The sequence below is a fragment of the Fistularia commersonii genome, chromosome 3 (genome assembly GCF_037954325.1).
Source record: "Fistularia commersonii isolate RoL2024-O1a breed Wild chromosome 3, RoL_Fcom_v1.0, whole genome shotgun sequence".
Taxonomy (NCBI): domain Eukaryota; kingdom Metazoa; phylum Chordata; class Actinopteri; order Syngnathiformes; family Fistulariidae; genus Fistularia; species Fistularia commersonii.
This window is the reverse complement of record NC_141286.1, coordinates 2,944,965-2,959,827: the sequence shown is the minus strand read 5'-3', so window position 1 is coordinate 2,959,827 and position 14,863 is coordinate 2,944,965. Positions and strand designations below refer to the sequence as shown.

The window sequence follows — 14,863 nt, the reverse complement described above, 5'->3', positions numbered from 1 at the left end:
GGGGGCTCAAAGGTGATCCCTGATGAAGTCCCACCTCCACTTTGAACTTCTGTGTTACACTTACAGCACACCTCACCACTATCTCACAGCGAGCATACATGTCCTGCACCAGTGTAGCATACTTCTCTGCCACGCCAGACTTCCTCATACAATAGCGGCAGTGATTTGCGATGGATGAATGTTTTAAAAGAAAAAGTGCTCAGTCAGGACCCTCTGGTATGAGAGAACATTCTGACCCAGACGAAGGCCCAAGTGCACGTAGTGGTCAGAAGAAAGTAAAAAAGGTGAGCGCAAGATAATGAAAGTTAGATTGCATTTCCTCAGTTCGTGTAAAAATATCAGCTTTGTGTTCAACCAAACAGGGCCAGATGTCACAGAGTAAGTAAATTGAGACAACAGTTTCATTTATTTCATTAAAAACATTTTTGACATATTTATTTGATGGTGTGTCGTAGGTGCCCTGGCTCAAAAGAGGCTGGGAAACACTGCTCTTAATGAAAGATTGGGACAAGTTAAACAAGTTTAAGAAATAATCTAGTACAAATATGAAATTGTGTAAATGCTGAAGTAGGTTTTGTCATTTCTTGGACCACTTTTGCCAGTGCCATGAGCTTTAACCCCATCTTGTGGACATCTGAGGGAAAAACAAACCATTGAATGGCTTTTGTTATTTAAGATCCCTGGGTAAAACCATGATAATTTGGCTTTTTTTTCTTATTTTTTTCAGATTTTAGAAGATGATAATCACAGAAGGGTGCAAATTTACGCCCTAAAATACTGTATGGATAAAAGAGTAGTACATGCATTCTTGTTGTTGCAAGTGGACTTGTATTCCTTCATTTCAAGATGTTTCATCCCTCATCCGAGAGGCTACTTTGACAAGAATTCACCATGAACCGGATGACTGACAACCTCCACAGACATAACACTAAATGAATTGCCTTCCACAGCTTGGCCAAAGAAAGAGGAAGGTATCTTGCACTACTGCTACTTTGCACCGAGGAAACCATCATGCTGCATGTCCATGTACCATTATGTCTACTGACTTTTGTACTCAAAAAACAAAACAAAACAAAACAAAACAAAACAAAACAAAACAAAACAAAACAAAACAAAACAAAACAAAACAAAACAAAACAAAACAAAACAAAACCTCTGCTGCTAGTCTTTCATGCTGTCAAATATCAGTCGGTATCTGCATGCACTTCCTATCTCATATGCTCTGGAAAGGAGAGGAATGAAAGTTAGTCGCAGCAAGACAGAATATATGTGTGTGAACGAGAGGAACTCGGGTGGAACGGTGAGGCTACAGGGAGTGGAGATCAAGAAGCTGGAGGATTTCAGGTACTTAGGGTCAACAGTCCAGAGCAACGGAGAGTGCGGAAAAGAGGTGAAGAGACGGGTCCAAGCAGGTTGGAATGGGTGGAGAAAAGTGTCAGGGGTTCTGTGTGATAGAAGACTATCGGCCAGAATAAAAGGAAAGGTGTACAAGACAGTGGTGAGACCAGCGATGATGTTTGGACCAGAAACTGTTACAATGACCAAAAGACAGCAGGCAGAACTAGAGGTTGCAGAGATGAAGATGTTGAGGTTCTCTTTGGGAGTGACCAGGATGGAGAGGATCAGGAATGAGTCTATCAGAGGGACGGCACATGTTCGATGTTTTGGAGAGAAGGTCAGAGAAGCCAGACTGAGATGGTTCGGTCATGTACAGAGAAGAGATAGTGAATATATTGGTAGACGGATGCTGGAATTGGAGCTGCCAGGCAAGAGGTCTCGAGGAAGACCAAAGAGAAGATTTATGGACGTCGTGAGAGAGGATATGAAGGTAGCTGGTGTGAGAGAGGAAGATACAGAGAATAGGGTTAGATGGAGAAAGTTGACTCGCTGTGGCGACCCCCAACGGGAAAAGCCAAAAGAAGAAGAAGAAGAAGAAGAAGACCTTCACTGCTAATTTGCACTTGATGACTATCATTATATTGTTTACTTTATGATACTATCTTCTCCATTGCCATGTGCATCTGGCTTTCGACTTTGAAGTTCCCAAGATGATTTTAAGATACACAAAAGTTGTGACATCATTTTTCCTTGCAAAAAAAAAAAAAATCAAAACATTATCATGACGTCGTCAGATAAAAATGTTAAGAGAAAAAAAAAGTGTACGGTAACAACAAGCACAAGCTTTATCCAAGTCTGCATCTGATTGCTTGTTTGACCGGAAGTACTGTTGTGTCGTGTGGGCGGGACAACAGGCAGCTTGACAGTGGTACTTGAAGCGGCTGCCGGTCTCCATTCTCCCGGATAGTCTTAGTGAGCAGCGTCAAACCTCCGTGATGGCATCCGAAGAGCTGGCGAGAAAGCTACAATCCCGGCTGGCCGCGACGGAGGAGGCAGAGCCGAGGCCGGAGTCCGAGCAGAGCCCCGTCAGACCCAGTCCCGAGGAACCCGAGCGAAGCCCCGTCAGACCCAAACCTCCGCAGCCCGAAGCCGCCTGCGGCGACTCGTCCTCCGAGTTGTCCGCCAAGCTGAACCGTCGGCTGGACATCAACGAGGGCAACGCCGCCCCCCGGGCGACCCGCGTCTTCAACCCGTACACGGAGTTCAAGGAGTTCTCCCGAAAGCAAATAAAAGATATGGAAGCGATGTTTAAACGGTAAGTCGGAGCTTCGACCGTCGGAACCAACGGTTCGTTCCCCCCCCCCCCGCCGCGTCGAGCCGTTGTTTACCGAGCGACGTCGCGGGGTTGGAGGCTCACGAAGGGATTAAAGGACGCGGAGCCTCCAGGTGAAAGCACCGGGCTGATTGAACCTGACACCGGCCTCCTTCATCCCCCTCTAGCCGGCGGCACGTTCACTTTCCCCGGCTGGGAGTCGTGACCGGAGTCGGACCTCTGCCGTCCTCCTCCTCTGTTGACATGCCAACCGTTAAGCATCACAACCGGCCTTATCGATAAACGAATATTGATATATTTGAAGGTGTTTCCATCGGTTCGTTTCAAACCCATTTATGTCACCGATGTTGATATCTTTCAGGGAATTTCCATCGGTTCGTTTAAAATCCATTTATGTCTCCGATATTGATATTTTTCAGGGTGTTTCTATCGGTTCGTTTAAATCCCATTTATGTCTTCGATGGGATCATAAATCCTACCTTTTATTTTTAATAAAAAAAATACAAACGAGAATTATGACGCACCTCCAATCTGACATTTATATATGTATTCTTAAATCTTCATTTTGTTGTTAATTTTAAGCTAATTAACCGAGGGTATTTCTTGCACGGTTTAATTCAACAAATAGCTGCGAGGATATGAATTGTCAGAAATATTATATGTCATTCAGCTAAAAGATAAATCATTTTAGCTCCATATAAATATGTTCCAGAGGTTAACTTCAATATAACCAGGTTAAGCTGTTTGTTTTTTTTTTTTTTTTTTAATTTTTTTTTTTTTTTTGCTGTCCTATAACAATATATTGGAACAAACTCTCCATTATCTGACCACTAGATGTCTCTATTGTTTTGAGACCTCAGGACACAATGGGCTCATCGTGACTGCCAGAATAAATTAAAGCACTCAGGAACAAGATTATTCATGAACATGTGCTACCACGCACAAGCCACAGGGACATAAACATTTTTAACTATTAATCTGTATTCCACCTCTTATGCCTCATGACATTTTTGGTTGCTTAAAGTAAGAATATGAAAGACGATTATCTGAAATATTTAACTTGAGTAATACGATTTGCATTGGTTACTGATAAAATAGTAAATCAATCCGTTGACGAAAGAGAAAGATTTTACTTTACAGATTGACATGGTGTGTTCACGCGTAAGCACGGAGACAATGAAGGCTCAACGTAACAAAATTTGTTCTGCTGTATATCACGGTTAAATGTTTCTTGACAAAATGATGCTTTTTTTTTTTTTCTAAAGGAATGAAAAGAATCCGTGAATTGTCCTTCTTTCTCAGAAACTCACTCTCCTTTTAATCACTTATTTTGTTACATGGTTATTTCTGTCAAGAACATCAGTATTGGCGTTGACTCAAAAATGCAGCATTTGTTGAGCCCTGATTAGGAGTGACTTCAGTGCTGATGTAATATGAGGCTAATCACCAAAGAGGGTGACTCATATGAATGAGATGCCTAAACTCCCAGTTCAGTGAAGTTATGCTGTAGCCCCTGCACTAAAGTAATCCCAATATGAAGCCGATTTGTAATCACTTGGACTTAATAGTGTTTATTCCTCACTGAGAGGGACTTTTTTTGTCCTCTCAGTCGGCTGTTGTTGCTTCTGCCCTCTTTCACAACCCGTCCGTCATTTTTAACGGCTGACAACGATCAAAAGTGCTCGTCGCTGTGTTTGTGTTTCCCTGGAAATCAATGTCTGGTCCGCACATTTCAGTGTTTGGCGCGTATAATCGTCATTTACGAGGGAGTATTCTCCGCACTATGATATCACTATTTACTCATCAGCGGACTCATTTTTAAGTTCCAACCGCAGTCATTAGTATGGTGCATTTTGCAGCTCGTGTCAGTGGTAAAAACTGTAACCAAAATCCAATCATAAATTGCTTTACATTCATACAATTCTTAGATTAAGATGTGATGTTTGAATGAGGTGAAACAATAAAGGGTTTCCAGGTTTAGATTTATTTTAAAGCCATCCAGTCCTCCAGTTTTTTGCGACTAAAAAATAGTCCCATAGGGGCGAGGATGGTTGAAATGATTGGTTTTGGCAGCGATATAGATCCATAAATCATCGGCACAGCACTGATATAACATTTCCTGCAAACAGCTGAAAAAATCACCCAGAATGACCTCCCATGAAGATGGGACTGGCTTAAAAATAGGGTCTCAAGAGAATACGGGGAAGCTAACAACGATTCACGATAATTTGATAAGTCTTCAAAAATATCTTTAATATATAAGAGTGAAACCAATTAGCGAAGAAACAATAATAGCAATGAGCCATTTGCTAATTATATAGGCCAAACAATGACAGGCCATGAATATTGTGGAACAGACACCGAATAAAGAATTTAAATAGCCGCGGTCCTGAACGGTAGCCCAGTTTCCCAACTCTTATTAGCCAGCAATTCTCATTTTTCTCCCTATCTTTTTAAATCATTGCACATTAGAGAAACACCACACCAGGGGCAAAACATATTAAGCATTTCAACAATCATTGCAAATTTGAAACCGTCTATGCGTGTAGTGCTTTCTAGATGTTGTTGACATTTGCTGACTGTAGCACTCCATACTGTTCAGTCATTGTGCATTGACTCAGGTCAGTTTTCCCAAGTGGAAGATAAGGACGGCTATTGTTTATGCAGGTTCCCCTGGCTCGGACCCTTCACGTCTGGACAAATGAGATTATTGTGTGCCCTGTGCTAGAATCTGTCACATCAAGACTGTGCTAGTTCTACATGAACAACTGACGCCTTCAGTTCAACCAGAAGGGTTGAAGGTCTGTAAAGCTGCAGTATCCAGGGCATTCTGGCTGTGGCACTTTCTGACCTGATGTTTGTTATAGGGCCGTGTGTTAATGGGAAAACACAGACGATATTGTAAAGCCTTTTTTTTTTTTTTTTATTGAAGTATATATAGCACATCGGCTTAGCTATGGAATATAGAAATCTCAGATACACAGTTCAGTTGTCTTTTCAACATTATTTGGAATAGTTAAGTCCTGCTTTTATTGAAATGTTTGAGGGAGGATTTAGTTTGGTGTTCCAGACTGCGTATATGTTGTATATGTTACTCGTGTGCTTGGTTCACGCTGATCTAGGAATTGCATTTAGTTTGGCCAATCGTTTACACTGATTTGACTGCAGATTAATAAAGAAGCATTTTCAGAGTTTCCTTATTTTTTTTTTATAGTATTTGTACCCAATGGAAATGGGTTTATTCTGGTGATTGTGATGAATGCAGACTTATGAGCCTGACCATAGACACCCTTCACCACTGAATCTACTCTGGACAAAAGCGGTCAAAAGCAAGAATTTTCATGTCTGTCGCTTTTGTCTCCTTCATTACAATTATAATCCCATTTGTAAACATTCTTTAGATATGTTACAAATATTCCTAAATGTACTGTGCCCACTTGAACTCTACATTGATGGTTTTAATTATCGACTACGAATTGATTGATTGTAACTACGCAACAGCATTCACAAATTCATTTAAGTAAAGCCTATTATTTGTCACTCCACTGATCTAGGGGAGAAAAAAACAGTGCTGCCTTTAAAATGGGGCATCCCAAAGGCAGTTTGCATTGAAACGAGAAATTAGATCGTTTTCAAATAGTATTTACCTCCCCTTTTAGACACCCCTCCGAAGACAGTCCAAGACCTGTTCTGAAGGCATCACAAGACCATATATGTCAGTTTGCAAGCTTTTTCAGCCTTTTTATCCTTCAAACTTCCCCCCGGGAGGTCGAGGCTGTCAGATGATTCCGACTAGCTTTTCCCAAGACTGATGCTCGCAGTGTTTTGTTTTCCATTCATCTCAAACTTGGGGCAGTTACAGGCTGCTAATGTCATGGATGGTGCAGGACGGAAGCTGGCTGTTCCGAGGGGGAGAATTGTATTCGCCACAAGCCGGTTTCTAACATTCAAACTTTTTTTTGTGATGTAGGATATTCAGTTACTTCAGACCCAAATCTCTTTAGCCTCACTCCTTTTTGCTGTGCTGATCCCATTCACACAGTCCACATTCCCATGAGGCATCCGTCGCCCTGTGACCCACTTTTCCACACACAGCTCTTAGCTTAATGGCATATTTCAGTTTTTAACATCTCGTTAAGCTGTAATACTTTTTGTCGTGATAGCATATAGATGATTTAGTGCAAATTTGGGGTTTTTTTTTTCCAACCCTTTATCTCCTATGTACCAAAGTAAAATGTTTCTGATGGCTTTATGTGATTTGTGGCCTAGTACAATCTTGATCTTTCTGTTTTGCATACGCAATGTGCTACTTTTGGCGTCATAAATTGTATTTTTATACTGCAAGACTCCGACCAAGAAGAATACCAGTGGAGAAGGAGTGTTCCCTCACGCCAAAAGCTCAGGCATCTATAATTAACAAGGAAGCTGCAGAACAATGAGGCTCAGTTCAGGGTTTTGCATGCGACGTGGCATCACTTCTATTGCAAATGAACTGCTTGGAATCTTCACTAATATGAAACAATTTTCATTGATTTGAAAGATATGACTTGCAAGCATAGTCAGTACATCATTTCAACAAATTATAACCAAACTATCTCTCTCCTACTCTCTCTCTCGCTCTCTTCCTTATTCAATTCTACATTTTTCAATATACCTAGGCAGTTATATATATATATATATATATATATATGTGTGTGTATAAAATCACATAAATATATTTTAATCTACAAAAAATGTGAATATATATTTATCCTGTGTTTCCATATGAATGGAATTAGTGCATGTGCAGTCATTTTAGTTGCTCAGAGTGATAGCAATTGCTGTCCGGTGAACTAAAGTTGATAAAGATCAACGAGTGAAACCCTCTCTATAGTGGGCAATTAATACATTAATACAGGACTGTCTCAGAAAATTTGAATATTGTGATAAAGTTATTTATCTTCTGTAATGTAATTAAAAAAAAAAAAAAAACTTTTTCATGATAGTCTAATATTTTGAGATAGGATTTTTGAGTTTTCTTGAGATGTAAGCCATAATCAGCAATATTAAAATAGTAAAAGGCTTGCAATATTTCAGTTGATTTGTAATGAATTCAGAATGTATGAGGTAGATCAACTCATATTATTTTCTCTGTAGTCTTGAAAATGCTATCAAGGCTTGATGATTCACTGTCTTATCAATATCATAACTATTTGAAGCATTGATTTATTTTCTTTTTTTGTGCTTTTAACATGTTGTTCATCCGTCTTTTGATGTCTTGTCATGCATCCGTTGTGATTTTAGTATCAATTTTGAGCAAGGTTTCTTCGCTCGATTGCATGAAAGTAAAAGGTTCCAGTATTGTAACGCTTTAACTAACAACAACTGTAACTTTGATAATTAATGTGCAAATAAGTTCACTCTCGATTTACTCATAACAACTATTAGTCACCTCTACTCTGTTTACATAACATAACTGACTGTAAAAAAATCATTATCCAAAACTAGTAGCCGCTGTCAGACATGCATAAAACAAACCGTCCCGGCCAATGCTTTCTTTAAGACTTATTTACATTTCAGAAGTCACAGAAAGGAATGGAGGACATGTTAAAAACAAAAGAAAAACAGGGCCAAAAGGAACTTTTTGTGGTAATGGACATTCCTGTGTGCCCACTCAGTTTGTTGGCAGATGGCAGCAGGGAACACCCCGCTTTGTGTGCCTCTGGCATTCCTGTACACCCAGTAAGAGGAGCCAAAGAGGTCTTTTTGTTCCCGGGACAGAAATGCCATGCCAACAGTGAAGGCCCTCCCCTCTGCTGCAATCAGTCCCTTGCAATTGGTTACAATTATGGAGAATGTGTGCAAAGTGGGAAAACAAGTCTATCTTTCATCACCAGTGAATCTCATCGCTTCCTTACTTTGATCTACTGCCATGTAAAATCAGAATCCTTTTGGAATTTCTGGTGAAGAACATCACAAACCCATTTTCCAATGGTCTAGAACTTGAGATCCTTCTATTTACAGAAGGAAAATGAGGAATAATTGAGGCAGGAAGTCAGTCGTAAACAGGTTTTCATTACTCTTTTTAAATGAGCCGTAAGCTTGGTTTGGATGAAACATTCCCTCAAATGGTTCTCGTAGTCCTCCAACGACTCAGCTGGGTTTTTGGGGGTTTACGAAAGTTTTCTGTTCAGTCTCCATTTTTTTTTCTTATTTTATCTGTCTGAAACTTATTTCAGATGTTCCCCTGTGGATGTCCAAAGTAACAAATTATGATCATCATTAAAAACAAACCTACACCTACAGCACACCTCACCACTGTCTCACCTCGCATACATGTCCTGCACCAGTCTTTCATACTTCTCTGCCATTCTTTCCTCATACACTACCGTAGTTCATCTCTCGGCACGCTGTTGTGTGCTTTATCTAGGTCTACAAAGACAAAATGCAGCTTCCTCTACAGCTGCCTCTTCTCTTCTAGACACTTCCATAGCTCCATATGTATATCATCAGGATGGACTGGCTTTCCACTCTTCAACCTCTTCAATGCCCTCCTCCCTTCCCTCTCTTTCATTTTCCTCATTCATCAGCTCTTCAAATTACTTTTTCCATCTTCCCATCATTCTTCTCAGGATTGTTCTCTCTATCCTTAATCACCCGTGCTTGCTGTACATCCTCTCCATCGCTATTGCTCTGTTTTCACCACCTGTATAAATCATTCTCTCCCTCCTTACTGTGCAACCGAGCATACAAGTCATCATATGCTCTTTGTTTGGCCTTTGCTACCTCTACCTTTACCTCTCTGTACAGTCTCTTCAATGTCCCATTTATTCTTTGCCTACCTCTTTCTCTGTATATACGCTTGCACTTCCCCATTCCACCACCAAGTCTCCTTATCTACTTTTCTTCCAAGTGACACACCTAGTACTCCTGTACCTGTCTCCCTGATCAATTCAGGATCTCCCTGACCACCCAGAGCCTTTCTCAACTCCCCCCTGAAAACAATACAATACTCCCCTTTTTCAGCTTCTACCACTTCATCCTCTGCTTTGCCTTGTCCTTATTATCTTTCTTGTTACCAGAGTCATCTTACAAACCACCATCCTAGGTAGTCTGGCTACACTCTCACTTAGCACTACTTTGCAGTCACTTATCTCCTTCAGATTAGATTGTTCATACAAGACCTGCCCACCCTTTCTTAATCACTTTTATTGCCTGCTCCAACATGTCCATTAAAGTCTGCACCAATTACCACATTCTCACCTCTGGGGATATTCTGCATCATTTCATCAAACTCACACCTTCTCCTTTAACTCGGGGGGTAAAGTCACGAACAACATTGAGCATCACACCTTCCATTTTCATTTTCAGACTCCAGACTTTCAGATTTCAGTCTTCCTGTCAATATCATGATTGCAAAAAGTGAGGAAGAAAATACTGTAAGGTATGCTGATCATAGGTTAGGAGGGAAACATCACTGAAGCTTCTTTTAGTGGTGCAGGTTAAGTTACATGGTTCCTGCCATTCATCCCTGGAGGTGTATTTTCGGATAGTGTGAGTTTCTATCAAATTCTGTATGTTCTTTATAATTTTTCATATAACATTTCTATATTATCCATTCTGTAGAGTTACTGTATAAGAGATTGGTATATTTAACGTTCCATCCGTATATTGCCATCTGTTAATCATACTAATCACGACCTTATTGTACATCATCTACACAAAACAATTATCCATCTCTACTTGCACTAGCTGTAAAAAAAAAATTGCATTTATTCTTCAATACTGCATTTATCTGTAAATACTGCACATTCTGCACATATGCACTTCTGCTTTTTGCACTTCTGATTAGATGCTAACTGCATTTCATTACTCTGTATCCTTACATTTCTAATCACAATAAAGTTTAATATAATCTAATCTAATCCTTTGTGAATCTCCCAAAAATTTCCCTCTAAATATAATGAAATATTACTGCACAATCATCTTTTGACCGGCGTTTTTCTCTTTGATCTGGCACTTTTAACTGCATCAAAACAGGAACACGACAAAGATACCCCTGATCACGCCTGGCGCCTTTGTGACCGATCCTTCGTAGAAGGATAACAGATGGGTTGGAGTAGAAGAACGTTTGCTGATGAAACAAATTTGGGCACCAGGGGAGAAAATAACATGGGTTTAAATGTAGTCTTGGGCACATGGAGACTTGTTCATAGCAACAGCTGTTTTGATAAATAAATTAATACTTGGCATCAGAGACACTTGTGTATTGCAGTCGTAGCACTATTTCGGGCTGTATCCATTTTTGCCTCGGTCATATCACACGTCAACATTCTCTGGCCTCGAATGGGAAAATGTGCCACTTTGTGCAATTATATAGAATTAATTTTTTTTCCCCCCCGTATGCTGTCGATAACACAACTATTGTCTCCAGCTAACTTGTTGAACGTAATTATTCATAATTTGCGAGTTTTAACCATCTCTCCCTCTCATCAGGATTTTCTCCATCTGGTTTGAAACAGGAATTAAAGTAAATCTCTAATTATGCAATTTGAAATACTACACTGAGAGCTTAATGTCGCCTTCATTTGAAAAACGTGAAGCAGTGGCAGGAAATGTCCGTTTAACACAGCTGAGCAGGTAATCATTGTCCAAGAGCGATGATCCCATCTGGCTGTTATATGATCCGCTTTAGAAGGTCTGTCCCAGTTATTGTTTAGGTTTTATCAGAGACTTTGAATACCTCGAGTTATGTGACGATAACATTGCCAGACTGATTGCTTCCCAGTTAATGTGTAAAATGAGGGAGAGAGAGAGAGGCCTTGATGAGAATGAATGAAACAATGGCCTTATTTCTGGCCCCGATAGATAAGTCTCTCACTGAGGTCATCAGGCCAAACACTTGGGTATGCATTCCCTCACACTCACACAAAGCTACTGAAAGCTTCTATAAATACTTGTCCTATCAGACAAAAGCCTCTGTAGACTTTGCCATGGGCTCATCCAGTTGGTGATAACAGCTGTCTGACTGGCTGCCTGAAACCCTCACAGTCACGAGTCGCGGAAACGGAGCTAAACAGAGCTAAAAATCAGTTGACATTCTCCACACAAAATTGTAGCTATAGAGTGAGTATTTAGATTGAAAACGTAACCAAAATTGTAGATTGTGCTATATCGTATTATCCCCCTGATTATGATGGCAAAAGTACATATCGTTTACAAAAAATAATAAACAATAGCGATATTAAACAATGTATTTTTCTTACCTCAAAGGATACAATTACTCATGTGTCTTGTTGCTTTTGTGAAATGAACACACTCCTTGTGAGTACAGAGAGAATGCATCCATTGTTGGGAAGGAATACTGCACCCATAGAAATGGGTGCTGTTTGTTTTTTTGTTTTTTTTCTCGTTTAACCATCACAATGCAATTTTCGGCTCATACGGTGATATTTGACATTTATAGTTTTTATGTTGCAGTTATGTTGCAAATAGCTTGAGCGCAGAATAAAACGACGAACCGATGAACTTGTAATGGGTGCTAAACTCCTGCTCATGGCTTTTCTTTTTTTTTTTTTTTTTTGGGTGGTAACAGTCTATCTTCCTTGTCTTCTTTGGATTTTCTTCCAGACATAAAAAAGTGATTTCGTCAAGGACTACATTTGTGCTCCAAGAGCATCAGGAGGGACAAATCATACATCTGAGACGTATGATGAGGCTTCATTAACTCGCATCGCGGCGTGTGATTCAGTAGATGTCATGATGAACTTGCTTTGCTACTCCGGATTCCCTTTATTTTTTTTTTCCGTTTCACTGAGAAGCCTCGAAAGATAGACTGACACAATCTTACCAGTCCATCTGCCTTGAAAGCTAACATTACATAGTCTACACACATTAAGCCCAAATGTATCAGATCAGCGTCACGTAGTGTGGTCGTAGTAAATGTAAAAGACTGGCACGATCATCGAACAGTTTTGAAGGGGCTTAAGGGGTGTAATGTTCTGAAATCCTTTTTGAATCCGTAATACAAACATCTACGGTCGTAATAACAGTTCTGTTTTGACAAGAGGATCTGCTTTCTCTTATTACGGGGTTGCACTGATATAACGGTTATACGTCAGTATTTGACAATAGTGTCCTTGTTGACTGCCGTTGTTCTCGCAGTGAAACATGACATTCATGGCAGAAGGCAATGTTTATCTACCGATGTCAGAAAAGGTGGCATGGATGAGATCATATGATGGACATGTTTCAATTTATGCTTAATGTGTTTTGTAAAAAGATTGAAAAACTTCATGCCGCTCTCTTTTCCAATATGATATGTTTCTGGCACCTAGGGGGCGATAAATGACAATTAAACATGCGATGTAAACCGTAATTCTCAGATTGATTGTTACATCCCAGCGTATGGATTAGTTGAACATTGCTGGATCACTAGTAACATTACAATATCTCATCTCTCTATCCATCGGGCCGTATTTTGCTCTGGTAACTTATTTCTTAATCCCACACTACTTATATTTTATATTCTTTATCATTTACTCTATCTATTTCTGTTCATCTCATCTAGTTTTATTTATTTCTATTTCATTCTCTATGGAGAATCTGGGATCAAGAAAGTATTGTGCTTTAGGAACAGAAACATTTTTTTTAAATGTGTCAAGATTGGGGGGACACACAATTTGGAGAGAATTATTTTTTAAATTTTTTAAAATTTTTTACTTATCTGGTGCATGCAAAAAAAATGTCTATTGTAGAGCAATAAATAACCAAACAATTGAAATGTGACATTTAAACACTCTTTCACTAACATTAGCTGTTCCTGTTTAAAAAGGTCAGTCCACATTAAATGACCCCGAGGGCCAGTTGTTGCCATTGTTGGTGAAAACACGCTTTATTTCATATTTGAAATGTTTAAAGTCTCTGTCTGGTCGTACATTTTTATCTCCATTAATTCCAGTTCTAGTACCGAGGCTAACACACACCGAATTAAACACAAAGCATGCTGCAATGTATTTTTGCCACGTCTTTGCATGATGGACACCTGAGTAGACCTGACCTTCTGAGGTCTTTGTGCGGTCCAGGTATGACACCGGCAGAGATGGCTTCATCGACCTGATGGAGCTCAAGATGATGATGGAAAAGTTGGGCGCTCCTCAGACCCACCTGGGACTCAAGAACATGATCAAGGAGGTGGACGAAGACTTCGATGGCAAGCTGAGCTTTAGAGAGGTGAGAAGAATTGAGTTGTGTTTCCACCACGTGTCATTTGGCTACTGGAAGCGTAAGGACTCACAATCACCTGATAAAACGCACAACATCATTCAGCTCATTGGAAACACTCATACGTGTGTAAATGGGAGTCATTTTTAAGCTTTTGTTTTCCAAGTACACACAGAATTCCTATAACACTTGAGAATAATATCGACCGTAAAAAGAAACTTGACATGCATAACTGACCCATTTCTAACCAGAGTTAAAATGGTTTCAAGGTAAAAACCACCTTATTGTGACTCTTGTTCTTGACATTTTTGCTTTGCTACAATATTGAAACAGAAATCTTACCAAAGTAGAAAGTTCTGTTCTTACAATGACATATTAGAACTCTTGCTTATGTTTCCTCCTATCAAATTTTCAGTGTGATTTCACACCTGCTTTGTTCGGTCTAATCTTTCAAATATTTGGTTTGGCCCATTTAAAATAAGCAGGTGTTGAGACGTGGCTTGGAAGCAGAAAACCAACATATTTCCAACCAAGAGCGGTGATCTGGTTCACAGCTCAAAAATAATATTTCCCCTGTTCATGTGCAGTTTTTTTTCCCCATCTTTTTGTAAAAAAATGATGGGAAATTTAGTCCGATATGTTGGTTCTATCGTGTCCTGCAACATGACGGTGTAAAAGATAGCAACCTGGGTTAATGGACCTGTTGCCAATATGTCACAATAAATGAGATAAAGAAGTAAATGAAACTTGGGCAAAGATATGACTGTTTTCTTTTTTGCCGTGTCAAAACAATAAAGAATGCCGTGGCGGCGACTCCCACTGAATGGTCAGTTTGATTATAGTGCTTACACATATATACTGCTCAAAAAAATAAAGGGAACACTTGAACAACACAATGTAACTCCAAGTCAGTCACACTTGTGTGAAATCATAGTGTCCACTCAGGAAGCAACACAGATTCATTTTGACTTGTTTTAAGGACATTACATC

General features: G+C 39.7%; 1 protein-coding gene across 1 annotated transcript in view; it reads left to right on the top strand.

Annotated features, from left to right (window-relative positions):
• The first annotated feature begins 2,252 nt into the window (after window positions 1-2,252).
• The window catches only part of efhd1 (EF-hand domain family, member D1), a 16,367-nt gene continuing 3,756 nt past the window's right edge, over window positions 2,253-14,863 (top strand). The window contains exons 1-2 of the mRNA XM_086141342.1: window positions 2,253-2,653; window positions 13,735-13,882. Coding sequence (XP_085997468.1) covers window positions 2,334-2,653; window positions 13,735-13,882 — 468 coding nt within the window. The 5' untranslated portion in view covers window positions 2,253-2,333. The remainder of the gene's footprint in view (window positions 2,654-13,734; window positions 13,883-14,863) is intronic.